This window comes from Felis catus, chromosome B1, assembly GCF_018350175.1.
Source record: "Felis catus isolate Fca126 chromosome B1, F.catus_Fca126_mat1.0, whole genome shotgun sequence".
Lineage (NCBI taxonomy): Eukaryota > Metazoa > Chordata > Mammalia > Carnivora > Felidae > Felis > Felis catus.
In genome coordinates this window covers 113,876,891-113,901,620 of record NC_058371.1, presented here as the reverse complement: position 1 = coordinate 113,901,620, position 24,730 = coordinate 113,876,891, and the positions used below count along the sequence as shown (strand labels likewise).

At 37.7% G+C, this 24,730-nt stretch overlaps 1 protein-coding gene across 18 annotated transcripts in view; it reads right to left on the bottom strand.

Annotated features, from left to right (window-relative positions):
• The window catches only part of COL25A1 (collagen type XXV alpha 1 chain), a 467,566-nt gene that overhangs the window by 193,016 nt on the left and 249,820 nt on the right, over positions 1 to 24,730 (bottom strand). For all 18 annotated transcript variants that reach the window (XM_019829115.3, XM_019829105.3, XM_019829103.3 and 15 more), the window contains exon 4: positions 24,361 to 24,368. In XM_019829115.3, the coding sequence (XP_019684674.2) occupies positions 24,361 to 24,368 (8 nt within the window). The remainder of the gene's footprint in view (positions 1 to 24,360; positions 24,369 to 24,730) is intronic.

Here is a 24,730-nt window from a genome sequence, read left to right as displayed (position 1 = left end):
ATTCTTACACTACAGGATTCTATTTTCAAAATGTACCTTCCCAAAAGAGTTCTCTTGGCTTCTGTTCATTGCAGAATAAACACATCTTGCCAAAGAACAAGTCCTTCCCCTCAATGGAATCTTATTCAGATAACAGAGATGGAACCAAGACGGAAGCCTATGGGGGCTTCAGAGGAGGATTTACATACCTACACACACGCCACTGAACAAAAGGCATGAGAATTCTACCCTGAAGAAAAATCACTCCCTGGTTAGATTAAGCCTCCATATCCAATCAATGTGAGACTGTTATATCAAATTACTTTGTGAATTATAAAATGCTATACAAATGTAGTATGGCAATTTATAGCAGCTTATAAAACCAATACCAACAATTCATTCTACTAATTCAAATTTAGACAAAAAGTGTCTCTTAATTTAAAAAACAAATTAACATGCAAATGATACACTACCGAGAAAAGCAATCGAAGAAATAAAGCATTATGGGTTATGTGTATTAATTTAAAAATGACTTTGCAAAGACTGCATCATCTCTCAACATCTATAAGCTGTTCATGCTTCCGGGGACTTACACGCTTGACTGAAATAAATATTATTCATAATTTATATTGCCTGTTGTGTTACCCTATAGGATAGATATTAATAATTCTTACCTTAGCCACAGTCACATAATACTACTTAGATAACAGTATTTCAATTTAAGGTTTTCTTTTCAAAATTACTTAATCCCTGGTGGTTTTAATTCTGGGAAAGAAAAGCCATATTCCACTCCAGAGGGGAAAAAAATAGCTACAGGCTCTAGCCTGGTGGGTATATCTTTTCTAAAATTTGAGATAAAGAGTGAGAGCAAACATAGAGACGGTCTTGTTGGGTTCGATGTACTGAAGAAAACAAAAATTGATTCAAAATGGAAGATTTCCATTTTCTTTTCTTTCTCAAGAGTAAACGTTCATAATAAGAACACAGGAAAGTAAAGAATTTTATCACGTGCATTTTTTGTCATTAAAAGTTTCACATACTAAATATAAGTAAGATAAAGACTCTCTATATTAATTTACAACATTGAAACTTATTGGATGCCTATCATTCTACTGAGGTTGATTCAAATTTTTGCTTACATCTTTTGATATAAATATTTGACTATATCACTGATGATTTCCTTATAATACAACACTGAAAACACAGTGTTACTCCAATTATGAACTTCATATGTTTTATTTACTTATTTTGTGGAACATAAAATACAGATTATACATTTTCTAGGCTATAGTTTTACATGTGTATACATATGTATTCATACAGATATATATTTGTAAATCTATCTCTATGAAGAGAATAAAGAAGGAAACAAAGACGGAAAATAAGAGAAAGAAAGGGAGGGAGGGAAGGAGGGAGAAGAGAGAGGTGTGAGGAAGAAGAGAGGAAAACGTATACAAAATGGCAATTATCCCTGGGTGGTGGACTTATGGGTAATTATTTCCATCTTTAGAGTTTTCTGTACTTCTCAAAATTTTACTACTACAATGTCTTGGTTATAAAAGTATTTGTCACATGATATAAATTCACTGTAGAAAAATCTTAAACAGAATTTTAACTAAGTTGTTAAATTTTTTACATACTAAGTTCATTCATTCAAAGGTCTAGGCCAGTGATTTTGAATTCCATTTTCCAACTTCTCCCAATTCAGTGTGTTTTTAATCACTTGGACGGATGTTGTGAAACAAAATTATCTTTCAAAATTCAATAAGGAAAGATTTTGAATTCACTTTCAGGGTGTGTCCCACATCACTTTTAGGAGTAGATTAGGAGTAGAGAAAGGGGCAGGAAAGTTCCAGAGTCAAGCACTCAATGATAGGAAGTTGGCTCCACATAGCACAGGGATCCTTACTAGGCTGAGTTTGTTAGAACCTTTGCTATTTGGCAAACCAAAATATTTGGGTTTGGGGATTTAGCTGTGTCATTTCATGGATTCATTTAAAGAAGATATGCTTTAGGCTATAAATGTGTATTAAACTCCTAAAACATAAGACTTATCCAAATCTTTTCACCAACTGGCATGGAATCAGGAAGGGCTATCGAGGTGTAAATAAATGACAAGTTTTACAAACATTTTAGTAGGACACAGTGAACATATAGAACACATGTGAGGAGAGACACCTGCACAGCTTCATAGTTTTAAAAATACATGCTTTTTAAAGAATGCAAAGGCAATTTTTACTTCCTTGACAATTTTTATTACATTGCATATAACGAATAACTTGGTTTCTGCCATGTTTATTAACATTTTTAAAGGTGTGCTATTTTGATTGTTCCAGATAAATACTGGAAGCCAATTTATAAACATCTCTCAGGCTTATTATATTTACATAAGTGCCCAATTCCAATTTTCTAAAAATTGTGCAAAGGTGCACTCGACAGTGAGCTCAATAGCTGTATGTCCTAGATGTTTTGCATTAACAAATCAGTGCTACAGAGTCAATTAATTCATAACGTACGACTCACATAATGCTTATTGCTCTGGGGAGAAAGAACCCTAAAAATGAAAACCTATTTTAAAACTGGGGAGAAGAGGTTTTGCAAATTGAGAAGCTTATGTGCTTTAGGATCCAAGATGTTTGGGACCGCATCATAATACCTACCACTTACTGACTATCATAAGACACCAAGAGCTTTATAAATGACACCCCTGTTACAATAAGCCTGCGAATTAGGAGTCACTTCCATCATTTTATAGTTGAACAAACCAAGTCTCAGAGAGGTTAGTAGCATCCCCCAGAGTCACACAGCTTCTAAAAGGGGAAGCTGGAATATGAACATGGGTCTGACTTGCTCTCACTTGCATCATACTGGTGGCTGAAGCTATGGGTTTGGAAGAGATTACCCAGGGGAAGCAAGAGGCACTGATTCTTAACCCCCTTTTGAATTGAATAAAAGTTTTTGTTGCTCTAGTTAGAAATATCCACACATGAAACACTTAAAATTTTACACACACACACACACACACACACACACACACACACACACACACATTTAAGTCCATTCATCAATTCTCTAGTGAGTCATTCACCCCAGGATAAGAGAAATATACCTCTGGGTAGAGAAAGAGAAACATTTCAAGAACAAGAGAGGATGAGTGTCCCAGAAAGGAAATAGGAAAAGAATTAAAAACGGCAACAAGCTAGAAGTCAAGCTTTGAGAGAATTTCAAAAAGAGAAAGTAAAATGAGGACCACAAAGAGTGTATGGCATTTAACCAATAGGAAGTCAGAATCTTTATTGCAACTGGTTGAGGAGTGAGGTGAAGAAATTAAGACAAGAATAAGCCCCTCAGGGGGCGCCTGGGTGGCTCAGTCGGTTGAGCGTCCGACTTCAGCTCAGGTCATGATCTCACGGTTTGTGAGTTCGAGCCCCACGTCAGGCTCTGTGCTGACAGCTGGGATCCTGGAGCCTGCTTTGGATTCTGTGTCTCCCTCTCTCTCTGGCCCTCCTCTGTCTCTCTCTGTCTCAAAAATAATAAAAACATTAAAAAAAAAAAAAGAATAAGCTCCTCAGAGAGCAAGCAGGTGTTATCTGAAGTGCCAAGTATGATAGGTTGTTAATGGCTGCCTGGAATAATGGGTTACAAGAAGGTTCTGGGATTGGGAAAGAGTGCTGGGATTAACCAGCAAAGGGCAAAAAAGCAGAAAGTATGTGTATCAACTATTTGCCAACCTGCATAGAGAATTCTTTTGAATAATTGTGTGTGAAGGGAAGGGAAAGTAGGATAGTAGCTAAAAGGAACACTGGGCTGAGGAAAAGTTTTTTTTCTTTTTTTTCATAGTAAAAATGAGAACGATTTTAAAATGTTTACAAACTGACAGAAAACTTAGCTAAGAGAAAAGAAGCAGCTTGTAAAACAAAACAAATATGGTGTCAGAGAATAAGGGTCAGGAGATGGGGTGTCACTTTGAGAAGAGGAGAAAGAAAGTGAGGACAAAGATACATTTGGATGTACAGAAGCAGAAAATGGAGGTATTCTGTGCTCTAAATCTCAAGGGATTCTGAAGAAGTTTGCCGGTTATGTGATGGGTGTGGGAAGAGTAAGGCTGATTATTCATTCATTCAGCTAATATTGCTTAAGCATCTCCAGTGTGCCAGGCATCCTTTGGGTACTAGGAATATAGCAAACAAAACAAAGTCCCTACTATCATTCTTATTGGGGGAGATAGATTGTAAGAGAATGTTTATAAATAATGTGTCAGGTGGTGATAACAGCAAAGAAGAAAAATATACGAGGATAAGGAGGCTAAGAGAGTGATTCAGTGGGAGGGTGCCATTTTATATGGTGGTCACAGAAGGACTGTCCAAACAGAGGAAAGGGGGCGGGGGAGGAACAGCAAGTGGAGGGACTGTAAGGTGGAAATAAAGTGTAACTGACAGTGCACCTGGACTAGAGGGAAAAATGGAAAAGGGGTAAGGAGTGAAGTCATAGAGGTGGAAGGGACAGATTGCATCCAATTTTATAAGTCATGATAAGAAGTCGGCTTTTAACCGAAATGAGCTAGAAAACTGCAGGGAGAAGGTTTTGCACAAAGAAATCATATAATGTGAATTATATTTGAAAAGGATCATGTTCATTGTGGGAAAAGGGCTATAAGAGGGCAAAGGTGTCAACACAAAGAGAAGCTAGGAGGCTTTTGTAATGATCCAAGTGCAAGACAAATGATGGGATGGGCCAGAGGGTAGTTAGTGGTGAAGGAGGTAAGAAGTGGTCAGGTTTAGCATATATTATGAAGGAAGCGGTGCCAGATTTGCAGAGAGATGAGTAGAGGAGTGTGTGAGAAAAAAGAGGAATCAGAAATGACTCCAGGGTTTGACTGGGGCACCCAAAGGAGTAGAGGTGCCATTTCCTGATGAGGTCTTGAAGACTGTGAGAGGAGCACCTTTGAAGAGTAGAGGCGGACGAACTGGTTTTAGACATGTTAAGTCTCAGGTGTCTGTGAAACACCCATGTAGAGATGTTGAGGAGAAAGTTGGATACATGAGACCAGAGTTCATAGAGGAAGTCTGGGTAGAGATATAAATCTGAGAGCTTTGGAGATACAGATAAAATTATATGAGATCACCTACTGAGTAAATATAAATAAGGAAGGAAAACAGCCCCCCCCAAAACGAGCCTTTGAGCATTCCAACAGGTACTGGCTATGAAGAAGAGAAAGAACTAGCAAGAATGAGAAGAGGCCAGTGAGGTAGGAGAAGTGCCTTGAGAAGTTATATCAAGCAAGGGGATAGGCAGGGAAGGTGCTTTAAGAAGAAGAGAGCAATCAACTCTGTTGAATACAGTCCAGTGAAATTCACACTGAACCCTGACTACTAAATTTGTCATGGTGAAGGTAATCAGTGATCCTGACAAAAATGTTTCCAGCAGAGTGGTAGAGATGAGTGCCTGGTTAGATTCAATAGAGAATGAGAAAACAGATTTGGTAACTGTGAACAACTCTTTCTATGAGTTTTGCTGTGAAGGGCAGAGGGAGTTAACAAATGCAAGAGTGTCTGGGGAAAGGTCTGAGGTCAAAGAAGTTGTTGTTTAAGATGTAAGATAAGGCTTAGGGGCACCTGGGTGGCTCAGGTGGTTAAGCACCTGACTCTTGATTTCGGTTCAGGTCAAACGCTCACAGTTTGTGAGTTTGAGCCCCACATTAGGCTCCCCGCTGACCAGGCAAAGCCTGCTTGGGATTCTTTCTCTGTCTCTGTCTCTCTCTCTCAAAATGAATAAATAAAATTTTAAAAATTAAAAAAGAAAAGATGGAAGGTATGGCTTCATTTTATGCCAATAGAATTATCCAGTAAGGAGGAAAAATCACTGATATAGGAGGGAGGCAATTCCAAGAACAATGCCTTGAAGAAGGCAGAGGGATTAGCTCAACTGCACAAGTGAAGGGACAGTTGATCCCTTGTAACAGGAGGAAAGGATGGTGCAGATGCGAACAAATTATCAGATCTGGTGGTGGGAGTGTATACAAGTTATATTCTGATTGCTTCTATTTTCTCAGGGAAATAAGAAGTAAGGTTACCAACAAAGTTAAGTAAGAAGAAGCTGGAGGATTCAGGAGCAAGAAAAAAAGTTTGAAATAGCTATGAGACAAAGACAGTGACTGGATGATGAACATAGATCAGGGACCTGGGCAGCACCATGCATCCTCGTGAGATTAGTAGTGTGAATTTAAAATGAAACCAGTTAACTGGGTGGTTTTTGTCCTCCCTCATTCAGTGAGATGGGTGCAGGTGCAGAGTGGAGGGTGAGTTGTATTTTACGAGGCTTGGGTTTCCCTAGGCCAAGCCAGAGAGAGAGGGAGAAGGGCTTTTAGAGGTGTATGCAAGAGTGTGATTAAAATGACACATGACGACATCTAACTTATTAAGGAGGAAAGTGAGGATATGGGGGAGGGTGTGTGGGTAATGGTTTCCATTCTTCCGTCAGATATAATTTTTACTCTTCCTGCATTACTTCTTTGACATAACCACTGAACTATATTTAGTAAGTTCAATTGTACCAATGCTTTTATAAATTAGTAGAATGTATGATGTGTTGACCTGTGGTTAGTTTTTACCAGCACTGTTTCAACAGTTTCTTTAAACATGCTTTTATTTGAGTTATTTCATCTTTCTATCTCTTTAGACTTAATTGTAGAAATATAGCCTCAAAAACAAAGTATAACAATAATAAAGATGTTATCTATATTTATTCAAAAAGGACTCAAAAATGATTGAAGTATAGAGTAATGATGCAAAACATTTGCCTAAAGTACTCAAGGTTTTCTTATAATTCTTAGTGTCTTTAGACATTGTTTGTGACAAACTACTATAGAATTTATATGAATCACCCATTTCCTACATTTTCTGTAACAAGGACAAATAAACTTTACCAACCAATCACAGAACTTTAAGGGTTACAGTGGCCATGCAAAGTGTTGCTGAAATGCCAGAGAAAGAAATACGGCACTTGGAGCACTCAGACACTCCCAGCAGGATAGACTAACCAAAGCATTTTTTTGTTTGTTTAATGTTTATTTGGGAGGAGGAGCAGAGGCAGAGGGAGAGAGAGAGAGAGAGAGAGAGAGAGAGAGAGAGAGAGAGAGAGAGAGAGAGAGAGAATCCCAAGCAGGTTCCATGCTGATTGTGGAGCTTGATGTGGGGCTTGATCCCACAACCGTGAGATCATGACCTGAACCAAAATCAAGAGTCAGATGCTTAACCGACTGAGCCACCCAGGTGCCCCAGGACTTCTGTCAGAATCCAGAGCCTATGCTTTTAAATTTTTATGCTATACTGCATCTTAAACAGTAGAAGGTAAACAATAAACATTTGGTTTAAAAAAAACTCATCCTTATACAAATTTTTATTCTATCAACCTACTAAATTCTAGGCACTATGGTGGTGTTAGAAAACCAAGGAAAAGATAAGGCATGGGCTTTTCAAGAGGGAACCCACAGTCACAAACAACAGAGATGTGAATACATCTCCAGATTCCCATCCTTTATTGGGCTTTTTCTTCCCACACAAACTGGAAGGCCTTTTGACAAAGGCTCAAATTGTGAAAACTATTACAGTCTTCTCTTGTCACTGTAATAAAATTGATTATATTGAAAGATAAACCACCTTAATTTACTTTAACATTATATGGCTGTACAGTTAGTGATGCTGAGACTGAATTAGATACTGTAATGCACTCTTCAAGAGTATATTGAATACACTTCATTTCTTCTGTAATATAAATGTTCTCAGTTGAGACAGGGAATGTAACTTAGCATTTTTAGAGCCACTGGCTAAATTACCTCTATTGACGAGGCTCGGCAGGTTTTTTCTCAATGATTCTAAATAACTGCCGAGGGATAAAAGATAGAGCTCCATGGGCTATAGCCACAGCATGCTCGGAGCCTACTGGGGAGAGAATAAAGCACAAGCTCCTGTGCATGAATGGTTCTATGTTCTGCCTGGAGCATGGCTGACCGGCCATCCCTGAAATTGTATAAATGAAAGGAAGTAGGCCAAGGTAGACATTTGTATTAATAATTGGCATGCATGAAGTAAATTAGGCTATCCCATCAGGTCCCTCCTAAAGGAGTGGAAAGGCAGTACAAGCCTCCAGAAATAAAGTCTGCTAAAGCAATCTTTTCAAAGCTTTTGACAAACTGCAAACCTCAGCCATTTATTTTTTTCTCATTGAAAGCAGAGTTCAGGGAGAAGTTTCAGTTCGGTTCAACACACGCACACACGCACACACACACATAATGTATAGGTGTACGAAGCATGAACTAGGACATCAGAGTTACGTAGCATTGTCCTTATTCGCAAAGGAAGTCAAGGGACCTGGTTCTGCCATTAAGCAGAGGGAGGATTTTTCCACCGATGTCAGAGGGCAGGTGTAGTGGAGTTCCAGGTTCCTTTGGCTCCTGTGCATATTCCCACGTGAACAATCTGTAGTACAGTGGGATCTGGTCCTCTTACTTGTACAGTCATGTTGAGACTGCAGGCAGGAATAGCAAGAGGCATCCCAATCAGAAGAGAGAAGTCAAGAAATTCAACCAAACCACACTGATTTCCAAATTTTTGAAGAAAACAGTACATTTGAAACCTCTTCGCTTTCTGATCCTACAGAACAGAGTTTAGCCTGCCTATTTCCTGGTGTAGAAATTTCCCAGGTCTCTAAATTCTTCTTTCAATATCTCCCTTTCATGAAGAGACCATAGGAGGGAAAAAGAATGGTGAGAAATAGTAAACCCATTCAACAGTAATGCAGAATCATGTTTTCTTCTAATCTCTGTAGAAAACAAATGAATTTGTTTTGCAACAATATCTTTTACATCAAAAATATGTATCATTCAATCTTAATGACATTCCATAATAGATTTCCATTCTTTAACTTACACCAATACTCACCACGTCTCAAAAAGATTTAAATCCATAAAAGCAATCAAAGTTTGTAAGTAATGCCAAGTCGTTCAAATATTTTAACTCCATTCGATAATAAATAAATTCTCAAACTTTCTCTTAACCTATTTTCATTTAAATCAGGGTAAAACATAGGTTTAACCCAAGTAATTAAAGAGTAATACTAATTAAAAGTAGGAAATAAATTTCCTTCATGGTGTTATTCTATTTCTTAACCATGCAGGCATTTAAAAAAAATTATAAGACTTTATGGCTGATTAAAACCTGAAAGACATTATTACCTAAAAATCTTTCTCTTCAGAAACTGAAACATCCACGTGCAGAAACAGCGCTAAGTCATGTTAAGCGCTGCACAAGAAATACACTTGATGTAGCCTGTGCCATGATAATAGGAACACAATAAACTGTGAAAAAGGTCATTTCTGGAAAATTATTTGGCTAGCATTCAGCAAGAGATAAATCTTTGTGATAGATGTTATATGAGGACTTTGAAGAATTGAACTTATTAAAATATGGAGCATTTTAGAAGATATTCCCTTAAAATGAATTATTTAGAGAGAATATACTATATACCCTTATTCATTCATCCATTTTCACCACTGCAGGATAGTTCTGTGTCAGTGAGACAATGTCTTCCTTCAAATACCTGCTTGGGCTCCACTTTTAGTTCTCTGATTTAAAGAATGAAAAGAAAACCTGGATTTAATCTTGAGGTTCTCATCAATTAAAATTCTATTTTTTTGTATTTTATGCACTCTGAAACTTTCCAGGGTTTGAAGATAAAAATCTCAGGAAAAGATCCTTCTTCTAAATTTTTTTTTCTACTTAGCAGAAAAGTCTGAACTACAAGGCATTCTGACTGAAGAATCCATACCTTGGTCAATTGCTACAGATGCATCATTTTTAAATTTGTTAGAAAGAAATTAAAAGCCCATAAATATCAAATATTAGAACTTAATACTCTACTATGGGTATTTAGTGTTCCATTACATATATATTTGGATGTTAGACAAGGAGCCAGTTTTATATAAGTACACATATTCATATTTTTGGGATTCATATGATGGCTTTAATGGAAAATGCTTAACAACATTTAGCTAATTTTGGTTATAGTTTAAAAGTAAGAAGTTTGGGGACTTGGGTGGCTCAGTTGGTTAAGCGTCCAACTTCAGCTCAGGTCATGATCTCATGGTTCATGGGTTCTAGCCCCACATCAGGCTCTGTGCTGACAGCTCAGAGCCGGGAGCCTGCTTCAGATTCTGTGTCTCCCTCTCGATTTGCCTCTTCCTCCCCCCCCCACCTCTTTTTTTTTTCTCTCTCTCTCTCAAAACTAAACACACGTTAAAAAATTAAAAGTAAGAAGTTTGAATACTTATAACTTAGGAATCTATTTAGATACCATCCTTGGTATCCTAAGGCATTTAAAAGGCTAGCCAGCACAGAATGAGACAAGGTGAGAACAAATATGTAACAAAAGAGATGCCATTTCTAAGAGATTTATCATGTTGATTTTAGCAGTAAGCCACCTGCTGTAGCTTACAAGCAAAAGCGAGATGTAGCAAGGAAACATTTCACACTTAAAATGATGCTGACCTCCAGTCCCCCGAAAGAAACATTCTAATATGAACTGACCACTTCGACTATCATCATAACTCTTCCTAAAAGGAATCCTTATGTTGTTCATGGAGTCTAATTTACTGACAATATAATAAGGGTATTATAAATCACTTAAAGTATTAAAAGTAGGTTACATCTTGGCAGTCACTGTCCTTAGGGTAATAGACCAAGTTCCTGCTTCTACAGAAAGATAAGACAGGTCAATTTCCAGTAATAATTTACAATGAATGAAAGCTTTCTTATTTAATCTATTTTTAACTGAACACAAGTCTAAATGATGATCAAGGTGGTTTAGTTACTAGAAAGTATTGGAAGTTCTAGAAATGAAAGAAATCGCCTACTCCTTAATGACAAAATAAAAGCTTCCCCTCACAGTGACAAACAGGAGGAACTTTCTCAATCCAAATTCATTTCCCTTGTGGTTTTGATTAAATAAATGCACATCAGAAACTTCACATTACAGAGAATGTACAATTTCTGTAGTGAGATTCTTCCAAATTATGATATCTAATACAAGGTCAAGCAATCTCTCATTTCATTCAAAATGTTCCAATGATCTGAAATTGCTATCAGTTTACGTTTTGCAAAGTCTCTCTTCCTAAAGGCTATTAACATCACGAAACTAAAGATAAAATAAGGATTTTTTTCCTCTCTCTAAACAGGAGAGTTAATGCCTATGGGAAAATAACATTATAAACAAATAAAACCCAGGGGACCTAGTGGGGCAAAGGAATAAATCCTCATCTTTCACACAACTTTCAAACTGGTAAACAATATAAGAATTCAAAAATAGTTTCTTTTCAACTCATGCCATATAATGTACAAAGTAAGGGTTTGTATGTAATGGCCATGCCAGATCCACTTTGCAGTCAGACAGGAGAATTCAATGGTTAGGGGCTTAACTTTAATATGCAAAGTAGAGGGTTGGGTGGAAATGGAGGGGGGGTTTCAGGATAAATAATCCACACAACTGGAAGTAGAAGTTTAGGTCATTTCCTATCTGAGGATATACAGGGCATATTGGAGAATGGTCAGACTACCTGAAAGGAAACCACAAGCTGATTAGTTCCACTCCAAGGGATGGTTTTTAAAAACCCGTTCTTATTCTTTACCATTGATTGGACATCTAAATGGAAGGCTACATATGGTGAAAGATATATACACTAAGCCATTACAACGGAAGGGCGATAAATTATTCAGGGTGCCTGCAGAGAACTCTGTAATCCACTCTTTCCATTTTCACTCTCACCTGTGAAAAAGCCTGAAACTGTATGCCAATTGGTTGTTAATAATGTGCTCTGGAAGGGAGCAAGTTGAAATTGTTCCCAAAACTGCAAATCAAGAGACAAAGTACATGTGTCTACTACTGTTGAATGAAATTATATATCAGAACAAAAGACCGTGTCTGCAGTACAGGACTAAAGTATGCTTTCATGTGTCCTATAAAATCCAAAGCTCTGGGCAGCACAAAGCTCTGGAGTGCTTATATTTCTACTCCCAGAAGAATATCCTAACATAGATGTAGTTAACGGAAGCCTCCAAAAGGAAGTTTGTGATATGAAATTTAAAATAATTGTTTTTTAAATTTGTAGTTTCCAGATTGGGTTTCTACTGTGCCTGCCAAACATTCTCCTTCTTTTTCTGTGGGTTAGTTACACAAATATGGATTTCATTTGTTTATTAAGAAAAGGAAGTGGTGATTCAGCCACTTTGTATAGATGCCCTAGTGTTCCTGTCTCTGATCTTCCACAGGACACTGGAAGATGTGACGGGTCAAAAGCTAAGAGAGCACAGTGGGGCGGTGATTAGGAAAGGTAAGCCCTTTGCCTCTCTGGTTTGATCTGTAGCCCAGGAGGCAGCCCTCAGGCCTTCTGATTGACCTCAGTCCCCGACCAGCCCCTGCTGCTCCATTTTTGTCCTTTCCCTCAATCTGGATAGGCTCCGGGCAGCAGAAATGCTCTTACCAAACTCTCTTTCTTTTACATAGGTTCCAAATGCCAGTTTTCCAGGAATCTTTCATTCTCCAATGTGTCAGGTCAGAGATATTGTCTTGCTGTCTTTCTCTAAAAAGTTTGTGGATCTGTGTTTATTTGCTACAGGAAGATCAAATGCAAACATACCAAAGCTTAGTGCTGCCCACATGCCACTTATGAACCATGTGTCACAAGTGTGTCACTCCCTTTCCCTGAGCCCCTCTTAGAGCTGATGAGGAAAACACAGTAATACTAGCAGTCCCGCCTACTTCACAGCGTTGTGGCATCAAATGATCCATACAAAAGGGCTTTTGATCACCAACTTCCAACTGAATGTATTGCATAATAATCAGCCAAGAATGCTTGCAAGTGAAGGATGTACAATATGTATATTTACACATCATAGGCAAAGTTATAAGGCTATATAAACGGAATATGAAAGCTGAATCAAGTGAAGGGACAAAAAAAGGAAGGAAGAAAGATTTACAGAGAAGGAAGAAAACAGAAATAAAGGAAAAGTGTCTATTCTTGTCCATATTCATCAGGGATCTGAAGAAGTATGGCTTTAAGAAGTGCTTATTTGAAAACATCACTATGATGATTAATTTTGTGTCAGTGTAGCTAGGCTATGGTGCCTGGTTGTTTGGTCAAACACTAGTCTCGATATTGCTAGGAAGTTATTTTATAGATATATTGACATTTACACTTATAATCAATTGACTTTAAGTAAAGCAGGTTGCCCTTGATGATTTGGGTGGGCTTTGTCCAATCAGCTGAGGGCCTTAAGAGCAAAACTGGAGTTTCCTGGGGCACCTGGGTGGCTCAGTCATTAAGTGTCCAAATTTGATTTCGGCTCATGTCATGATCTCACAGTTTCATGAGATTGAGCCCCACATTGGGCTCTGTGATAACAGCATGGAGCCTGCTTGAGATTCTCCCTCTCTTTCTGCCCCTCCCCTACAAGTGCTCTTTCTCAAATATAAATAATAAAATTAAAAAAAAAAAAAACACCTGGGATTTCCAAAAGAGAAGTAATTTTGCCTCAAGACTATAACATAGAAACCCTGTCTCAGATTCCAGTCGGCTGCCCTGCCTTACAGGTTTAATACTTACCAGCTCCCACAATTGTGTGGCCAACTCCTTAAAATAAACCTCTCTCTGATAGACATTCTATTGGTTCTGTTTCTCAGCGGAACCCTGACTGATATAATCACCAAAGCCATTTTGATTGGAGAACCCAATGGATTCCTTTCAGCCTTTGTCTTGTTTGCTGTTTTGCAGAAGCATCTGCATTCCACCCATGCCAGCAACGCAAGGCAGAGAGGATATAGCCCCAAGTGAATGATCATTTTTGGTCACAATGAGAAGAGTCTTCTAAGATCATAACTATCTTCATTTAGATATCTTACTAATAACTCAGACTCAAAATACTCAACATTGACATCTTTTCCCCTTTTATAAAAGGCTCCTTTTTTGGAACAGCTGTTCCTGCAGTGTCCTATTCTGTCTCCACTGTAGACTCATCCTTCACTCTTCCTCTGGTTCACTCTTCATATTCATTCTATAAGTCCTATTACTCTTCCTTGGTAGCTTTTGTCAGATGAAGCCCATCCTATGTATGCTTTTAGACTAGCCTAGATTTTCTTCATGTTTCCTCCAGGAGCTACCCTGCAAGTTACTCTGAAACCAATCACTCTAAATTTTTTGCTTACCAACTTCACATAGCTTTTTCTTTCTTTCTTTCTTTCTTTCTTTCTTTCTTTCTTTCTTTCTTTCTTTCTTTCTTTCTTCCTTCCTTCCTTCCTTCCTTCCTTCCTTCCTTCCTTCCTTCCTTCCTTTCTCCCTTTCTCTCTTTTTCTTTCTTTCTTTCTTTCTTTCTTTCTTTCTTTCTTTCTTTCTTGGGGGTGTGTGTGGGTGTGGGGAAGAGTGAGCTAGTAGAGGAGGGACAGAGGGAGAGGGGGAGAGAGAGAATCTTAAGGCTCCATACCCAGAATGGAGCCTGACTTGGGGCTCATTCTCACAACCATGAGATCATGCTCTGAACCGAAATCAAGAGCCAGATGCTTAACTGACTGAGCCACCCAGGCACCCCGCCCATAGCTTTTTCTATTAAAATTTAAAGTTCATACTGCTAAATCTGGCATTCAAGGCTCTCCATGTGTAATCCTGACCAATCCTCCCAGAATAACCTCTATTACTTCTATCAGGAGACACCTACTCCAGATACCTTGGCCTCTCCAATGGCTCATTACCACCTCTCAGAACACTCTCTCCCTCTTCACCGATCCAATTATCTCCCATCTTTCAAGTCTCAGCTCAAGTTCCAAGTTTTCTAGCCATTCATATGCTTAATGGGGCTTCCTCATTCTGAACTAGTGCTCTGACTATCTGGCTCATTCATTTGGCATTTAAGTATAACATGACTTGTGTGGTTGATAAATAGTAAACATAGGTGAAGACTATTTTCTTGAATCAGATTAAAAGCTGTCTGAGACAGAGGCTATATTTTTAAAATAATATACAGAACAAAAGAAGGGAGGGAGAGATGGAGGGAAAAACTAAATGAGAGACCTTCCTTTGTACTCACAAGCTGTGAGTTACACCTTGGCACTGTGTGTATCTTCCATCCAAGTGTTATCCTAATTTCCCATAGTGGGAATAATCAAAAGAGACATTTTAATAAAATGTGCTGTCCTGAGTATGCATGAGTTTTCCACTTGTGGTTGATTTGTATTACATCCATTTTACCTCCTCTGGGTAAAATGACTGATAGGTATAGACACCACGGTCAGGGAAAAAAGTGATGCATGGAGATGCTCTGAAAAGCAGCACCAAGGCCTTCTGTATTGGTAAACACAGTGGACACTTTTCAGTCTTCATCCTATTTTCCAGTTTGCAGTATCTAGCACTGTTCACCACTTTCTTCATTTTAAGACTTCCTCCTTTGTGTCTCCCTTGACTGTAGTAAGTCATGATTCTCCTTCCACCTCTCTAAGCACTCCATCTCAGTCTTCTTTAAAAGCTCCAATTTTCCCACCTATTTCTTAAATGACAAACTCTAAAGTAGAGTGGGAGAGGGTGTCATCTTCATTAGCTGAGTGGCCTGATAACTTCAATCACTTCAACAACCAGCTGTACTTTCATTATTCCTAGAGCTCTCACTCCAGCTCAAACCTCTCCCGAGTGCAATACCAACGTAGACAACTGGCTACTGGATGTTTCCATCTGGATGTTCCATATGCATCTGTAACTCCTCATCAGACCAAACCTCCCCTGCCTTTTCTATTCCTTGTTCCAGTGGCCTGAACTATTATTCCCCAGAGGAAGGCCTGAAAAATCACCCCCACTTCTCCCTCCTCCTCATCCCTACATCTAGTCACAAATTTCTTCCATTTCTACCTCATTAAGAGCACCTGAATCTATCCCATTTTCTACTTCTCTCCAGGCTACTGTATTCTCAGCTAAATATCTGCAACAGTGATTTAGTCATCTCTTGCTTCCCTTTTGTCCTCCTCTTGTCCTTTAGGAAGAGTGATCTTCTAAAATGTTTGTCTGACCATGCCTCCCCACTTCTTAAATCCTTTAGACTCTGTATACTCTCAGGGTAATGACTTAGCATGGCATGCACGGTCCTTCACAGCTTCATCCATTCCAATCTCTGCTCTCTTGATTTACTGCCTAATCTCCTCCCTGAACTTTACATTTCAACCTATTTAATATGCAGCTTCCCCAAATGCCATTCTGTCTTGTGTCTCAAAGCCTTTGAAAATGCTAGCCTCCCTGAAAACATTGCATTACTTAAATTTTTCATGTCAACAACTCCTTGACTTACCATAGATCCAGAGGTGTCCCTGATCCCGTCCCAACCCAAACCTAGGTTATTTATCTGCCCTGTTGTTCTTCCACTGTACCTGGACATAACCCAAGTGTACTTCTTCTCACATAATATTGCTATGTTTTTGTTTTGCTTTGTTTCTACTAGACTCTAAGTTCCTAGAAGAGGGAATTCTTTCTGTATTATAGTCTAGGACCCAATTCAGATCAGACAGGTCACTTGATCAACTTAGGCCAAATGTAAGCCAATTTCATGGTGTCCACATAACTGGAAATGAAAGAGGAGCCACCCTTTTATAAGAGGAAATCATAGCATTTAAGTAGCTAGTTTGGAAGAATGGGGACACCGAGGCCTTCTCTGCAATCACATGCCCCACAAAGATTATTGAATGCTCACACAGTCATGATGAAATGACAATATATCCCTTCAATTACTCATTTGACTTCGTTCAAAACACTAACACTCAAAATGACTCCAAACTTCTTTCTAATAGCACTTTATTTTAGAGTGGCTTTCTTGACCAGGGCCCACAAATCCATAATTGGGGAGGTCATATAATTACTTCCCCATTTGTCCCAGAAGATATATGCAGGTGCACAGGCAGATAGTCCTAGGAACTTGGCAACATGACTAAGTATCTGGTCACAAGAAAGCCAAACAGGAAAGAGTGATGTGACACCCCATTTGTTTGTAGACTGGCTATTAGAAAGGTTTGCAGGTGTCTGATTACCAACCAACAGCAAAATCTTTAAAACCACGAGGTTCTTTTTAATAATTCTGACTGCCTGTGCTACCTGTTGTTTTTTTTTTTTAATCTAAAGAGAAACACTCTTGTAGCTCTTTCTTATTTCATCTACCAAGTATCTTTGAAAGAGAGAGGATCCGTGTCTAACCTCTTTTTGGTTTTAATATCTATTTCTCACCAAAGAGTGACATTTGCTTACTTTTCAAACCTTGTAAGAGTTGCTTTAAAACTGTTAGTCATTTTTTTTTCACAATACTATTACTAAACATTAAACTTTCACCTGAAACAATTGGGAATATGAAACAAAACAGATAACCACAATTGTTTCTAGTTGAGGAGGTCACTCTAAACCCAATACTATGTAGACACAAGGTTATGAAGTAACTCAGTGGCATGAGAGACAGGACAGAGAAGAGAAAGCTGTAACAGGGTCTGATGTTGCTGAAAGATCTTATAAGTGCTTAAAGTTAAAAAGCCCTCCTTATCAATGATGTCACAAAGCAACCTGGGGGTCCTGGAACTTGTGGCCTGGCATTAATATCCTACTCTTCTTATAAAGCAAACCCCAACCTAAAAAACAGAACAAAACAAAACAAAACCCAAACTCTTCCTTTTTACTTTTTTTTTCTGTTCAAGGATTCTAGTGATAATAGTTTTGATGAATGTTTTTCTCTTCTAAAATGTTACAATAAGACAGAATTCACATTATTACCCAAGTGACATACCCATGTACATCTCTCTGGGGATTTCTAGCTATTTCTATTTCTCTCTTCTTTTTTTTGTTTTCATTCTTTCTTTTCCTTTCTATTTCTTAAGGAATTGTTTCCAGACAGGGCAGCAGAGATTAGCTGTTCACCAAATTTGTTTACCTTTTCTTCTGAGCCCACAGCTACATTCCTTGATCTCCCTCACAGTTATGTGTGAAGATAGACGTTGACGCTTGCCCAAGGAATGTGGTCAAAAGCAATATAAACCATAAAAACCTGTATCTCAGGTGGTGGCAGAAGAAAATCTTTCTATCTAACCTTTCACTGTCTTTCTTTCTTTTTCTTATCTCATGGCTGCGTATCTATGCCCAGGGTAACTTTAGAACACTCATATGAAAGACAGCAGTCTCCATCACTGGATCTCTGCAAGATTGCCCCTCATCATGTGTAAGAAATAAATGTGTATTGTGGTAGCTACTAGCATCTCAGGGTTTGTCTGTTACAATAGCTATAGTTATTCTAAAACAGATGGCATCTAGAAATAGACCACAAGAAAAAATAATGTTGCAAAAACTATTGCCAACATTTTTGTATGTCTATTTCCTCCTGCCCTCCTTCCTTTTAAACAACCTTATTTACCTCAGTTAGTGGGTCTTTACCCATTATTTTTCCCTTTTCAAGAGTTCTAAGGTTCTGCTTAATCTGGCACTAAATCTACATAAACAATATCAGAGGAAGCATTGAAGCAAATTACCACTGAGTACAGTTCCCTCTTCAAACATGGCAGCTTGAACCACTCAAAACAGAAGACATAAAAAGACACTGGGGAATCTATTCCATGTAAGAATTATAGTTATATTTTCTTTTTCTACCTTTTATCCCAAGACACAACTTGTGTGCAGTGTCCCAAAATGAACTACCCATCTGTGATAGCCTATGGTCATTCTATTATAGCTATGTCCCCAAACAGCCTTTAGACACAAATTGATGCTCCAGGCTTGTTTTGTTTGTTTCTCTGGTCTCTTATGGTGACTACATCTGAATTTATATAGTCATCCCAGAATCACTGCAGTGATTCTGCTTCCTATAAGATGCATCGTTTGCTCTCTCAACAAGAATACCTTATTATTATGGAAAAAATAAGTCACCACACATACAAAAGCATATTCTTTGAGCCCAGACAGAAACAAAAATATTTTAATAATTAAGCAGGAACAAAGAAGAAATTAAAGAAACATTTGCTGAAATACCCCAAGACTATTTTATTCTTAATTTTTTTGAATTAGATGATTTATAAGCTTGTTTTGAGTATCCAGCAATATGAAAGAGCACATGGAGTTGGGGTGCCTGGGTGGCTCAGTCGGTTAAGCACCCAACTTCAGCTCAGGTCATGATCTCACAGTCTGTGAGTTCAAGCCCTGCGTCAGGCTCTGTGCTGACAACTCAGAGCCTGGAGCCTGCTTCAGATTCTGTGTCTCCCTCTCTGCCCCTCGCCTGTTCATGCTCTGTCTCTCTCTGCCTCAAAAATAAATAAAAACATTTTTAAAAAATTTTAAAAAAGAAACAGCACATGGAGGAGATCTACAGATAACTAAGAAAAGCTTAATATGAACCATAGATGATAGAGGGAAGGGCACAACAGAGAAGGCATTTGCAAAGAAAGTGGTAAATCTTAAAACTTACTTGCCTGAAAAACATCTTACAGAAATATGGGGTAGAAAGGGGCTTTGCAGAGAGCTAGAGATAGACATGGGTTCAAATTTTGTTTCTGCCTCCTGCTAAATGTGAGCACTAGGGCAAAATAACTTGACTTGCCCAACGCTCAGCTTCTTAGTCTATAAAATGGGTATAATAAATCTCTAGCTCCCAAGGCTGGTATGAGAATTGGTCTATAAAGTAACACATAGGTAGGAAGTTACCATAAATTGTAATTATTAGTGAATCTGGAAAAGATTTACTATTGACTTAAAAGTCATGTTGTTTTTTCAGTATGAAGTAAAGATATCAGAGTTTTTCATCTAAAATTTCCTCAGAGATTTCTTTTTCCTAATTCATCTACCATATTGGCAGAAATAGCATTGTAAGCTTAACTTGGCTAAGTCTGCTTCATTCATCTGTCAACAAGATTCTGGGCTTCAAATTGAGTTGACAATTGCTGAAGGTAGATGGGACAGAACGGGCTACACAAGAGCGTCGTATTTCGCACCTCAGAGGGTTCTATGCTACCAACAATAACATCATATCTCTGTCAGTCAAGCACAATTATATGGCTTGATAGACTGATACAAATACAAAGCCAGTTAAAACAGGTCTCTGGACTCTTTTCTGGCTACAGTTATAGGGCTTGTTTGAATATCAGAATAGCGTCTCCTCTGGGGACAAAAGGACAGAGAAACCACATCCCCCACTGATTCTAAGAAAGGTCAAAAGTAGTGCAAAATTTGCTACATTTAAAAACTCTGAAATCACTTTGTAAATTTTTATCTGACTCTTTGCTTCTTATTGAAACATGATTGCATTTCTAAGAAATCCAAAGTAGGCGGTACTATTTCATGGCATATGGAATCAGGTAACACAACAGTCAGGCAAATCATTCTAGAAACACATTTGTGATATCCAAGCTGGGCATTCAAGGCACTTTCATGGATTCCTTTAAAGCAATGTTTATTACATGTTACCTTTATGAAAAAGAAAATAGAAAGAAGTACCTGTTATTCATGTAAAAGTAAATTACACATACTATTATAAAATTGCTGCATTGCAGCCTTTTATAATGGAGACCCCATGGTAGCAATATCTTTTTGTCAAAATAGATAACCGAGTAATGAGCTGAACACCTTCCTAAAGAGTGAATTGATACGTGGGATCTAATTCAAGTTGTATTTCAAGTTTTAAATTATAAATGACCTCAATATGCAAGATACAGAAACTGACAGAAGAAAAAACACTTCAGCCACACACTAATCTAGTGGGATATATCCAATATATCAAATGAAGATGTAAATGTAAGGTTGTAAAATTAAATTTTATCATTATACTTTTTTGTTTTTTTAGTTTTACTTCAGAGTGATTATTTCAGGAGGGCAATGAAAAGGTGACTCTTAGTGACAAAAGAGATCTGTTCCTGTCAATCAATCTTTCATTTGTTTGTTTCATAAGTGTCCACATGCTGTTTTTTGCACAACTGAGCACATGTCACAAGTGAATGACAAAAAAATACAAACCCCAACTCCAGGTTACACTTCATAATCTTTCTGTATATGGGAAGCCATGGCAGCACAGAAGCTCATGGCAAGAAGGAAGCTTGAGGAATTTCCTTGTGCTAAGTATTCTAACACAGGTTCAGTGTCACAAATTGCTCACCAGAAGGAAGACTATGGAATTTTTCAGGCTACCTTTGTGCCTTACGTTGTATTTACAGGATGGAGGCAAGGGCAACTGCCATTACAATGGCAGCGTAAGCATTGATATTTCCTGTAATTTATTTGTGCATATAGCTAAATATACTTTTTAAAAACACAAAAAAGGAAAATAAAATTTCTCTAAAAATAAAATTACAGAAACTTTCAGATTTCAGTTCATGGAAAAGAAATGGAAGGGGAAAATACACATAAAATTAAATGATGCTAAAACTAGGAAGACTATGGTCACTTTAAGTTATAATTGTTAATAATTGGATATTATATCTCAATATATCATTGGTAAACCTATTTAATCATAATAGTGCCACTGCTTACTGATTTTTATTCAGATGCAAGATATATAATGGAAATATTTTATAGAGTGATCTCCTCTGAAGTAAAATTTGATATAAGGCAAATACTTCTTGAAAATCATATATGAAGGTTTATTAGAAATTAGAGCCTCAACAAGATTCCATTATAAGATATTTCTCCCATAAGGATTCCCATGATATGGGGTTCCAAGTACTATAAGACTCCATTGTATTAGTAAAGATAGCATAATCAATACGTATTTTTTTTTCTCCTTTTCACAATCGATGGTTTTTCATCTTACCAAATGTGAGTGACTTCTCTTTTAGTCAGTATAAAAACTCATGATTATACCTTATTTCTTAGATTTGATGCGGTTTGCTAAACACACTACAACTTCTTTAAAATGCAATCGAGATGGGACAGTATGAATGCTTATTTTATGAATTAACAACTTTACATTTTTTGGACATGTTTTTATTATACACAGTAATTTATATAAAGAAACAGGATTGGACCCATGGCCTACCACTGTTACACAATGATCCATGTTGCAACACACTCAAAACTCATAAGGAATAGGGATAATGTGGTAAGTGGAAAGGGTTTGAACCAGACACATCTAACTGAATTCCAACTTTGTAAACCCTCTCTAGAGGTAAAACTATTGATAATTAACCTCTATGAGTCTTCCTCACTGAACAATGGGAAGGGTGACACCAGGAATTTTGTGAGGCAAAACGGAAGTATGTGTGTAAAGTTCCTAGAATATTGCCTGCCACATGTAGACATACCTCATTATTATTACATTTCACTTTTTTGGGCTTCACGGGTATCTTTTTTTTTTTAAATACAAAGTGAAGGTTTGATAAGAGACTCTTAAAAACTGAGAATAAACTGAGGGTTGATGGGGGTGGGAGGGAGGGGAGGGTGGGTGATGGGTATTGAGGAGGGCGTTGGGATGAGCACTGGGTATTGTATGGAAACCAATTTAACAATAAATTTCATATTTAAAAAATAAATAAATAAAATAAAAGACAAATGCATTAAAAATAAAAAAATAAATTTAAAAAAAAGTGAAGGTTTGCAGCAATCCTGCGTTGAGCAAAGTACAGGCACCACTTTCCAATGGCATTTGCTCACTTTGTTTCTCTGTGCCACACTTTGGTAGGTCTCACAATTTTTCAAATTGTTTCATTATTATTATAACTGTTATGGTGATCTGTGATCAGTGTTTATGATTCAGTGAAATCTCAGATGATGATTAGCATTTTTAGCAATAAAATATTTTTAATTAAGGTAGGTACCTTATTTTTTTTAACATACTGCTATTACACACTTAGCAGACTACAGTATAGTGTAAACATAACCTTTATATGCACTAGGAAGCCAAAAAGTCACTTGGCTCACTTTATTGTGATATTCACTTTATTGCAGTGGTCTGGAACCAAGCCCATGATATTTTCCAGGTATGCCTGTACTTGGGGCTTAAACACATTAGTTCTATTTTCTTTTTATATACTAAGAAAGGAAAGAACAATTAAATCTTTAGTGGAGATCCTGGACTAATAGATGTTTCAAGAAAGCAGGATCTAGATGGCTGCCTAAATTTGTGAAGGACCAAAGAAGAAATACTAGAACCCAAAATGTCACCATTTGGCAGAAGCAAGATTTAACTACACCTTCGCATGTCTAATACTTACTTACATCCACATCCACACACACAAAAAAGTCTTGAACTCTCTATTCTGGCTGTAATTTCCAGAGTTTCCTCTGGGTAGTAGTGGTTTGCTTCTAGCTTTAAAGACAGAGGCTTAAATATGAAGCGAAAGAATAAAGTTCCTAGACCTGGGGCATACCATCTGCCTAGCATTAAGCAAGAGCTGAAAGTCAGTTACAGAAGCAAAGTCATTTCTAACATGATTTATGTTCCACCCTTGAACGTGGCAGGAAGACTGCAAAAGATATTTGGAAGCCAATGCTTCCTCTGAATAAAGTAAACGAGTGTATGCTAAGCCCCTCTCCCTGGACCATGCTGGCCTGTTAGATAAGTTGCCAATGTGGAGTCTTTGAACCCTGGAGCAAACTGGCTATTTGGGATGAGAAAGTATCTCAAGGCCAATGATCATGGCTACCGTAAATGTACAGTGGACAATGCAAACACTGGGGTCAGACAACAGATATCCAGGATATTATTACTCAAAAACACATCCAGCTCAAAGCTGACAAGATAATCTGTTCCTGTGAGTGCAAAGCAGGCTGGAATGCGGCAGCTCTGACCTACTCAAGGAACGAAAAAAGAGAGTGCAACTCTCCAAGGGCTCCATCTCATGTTCTTTATGCAGGCAAACTCCAAGGGACTTCAAAGGGAGTGTTGCCTAAGGAGGGAGTACCAGACCAAGCCCCCGGGGGGTATCACTTCCATGATCATGTTGCCATCTACATTTGGTGGACTGGCAAATGCAAATATTTCAGATACAAGTTTAAACAGATGAAAAAAGAAGTGCGAAATAGCTTGGGGATTTGCTTGCAAGAGAAACCTCAGAATTCCAGGAAAAGTATTTAACATCAGGAGCTTCATAAGTTTGTCCAAAAGTCCCAAGAGAGTAATTGGCTTGGGAGCGTATCAAAAATAAAGTCATTTTTAATTGACACATATTACACTTCAACATATCCAAAATAGTGTACTAAAAAAATAATTTCCCAATGTTAGATATCCTTCAAAAGTCAGTAACATTTTTCTAATTGAAATATAGATTATATTTTGATGTCTTAACATAGTTTTAATATACATGATCCTGATTAACGTAGAAGATCCCAAATGCAGCAAATATACTTACAGGAGGACCTGTGGGGTAGGGGTGGGGTGGAGAGAATAAGAGAAAGGGAGAGATGAATTAGTGAATATGCAAAATATGAAGATTAAATAAAAGATGAAAGCATTGTCATAATCATCATCAAAATACAAGGGACAAAGATGTCACCTAGAGTTCAATGGTTCTTTATCTTTTTTTAGGTCATGGACAACTTTGATATCCATATCATAAAAGTGTATTTATCCATACATTTTATCCATATCCATATCCATTTTATCCATATCATAAAAGTGTATTTACATCTATCTTCACACAAACTTTATATAAAATTTCAATGGATGTTCCCTGAGGCCTCTCTATGAATTACTGAAAGGCTCATCTTAAGATGGCCTAT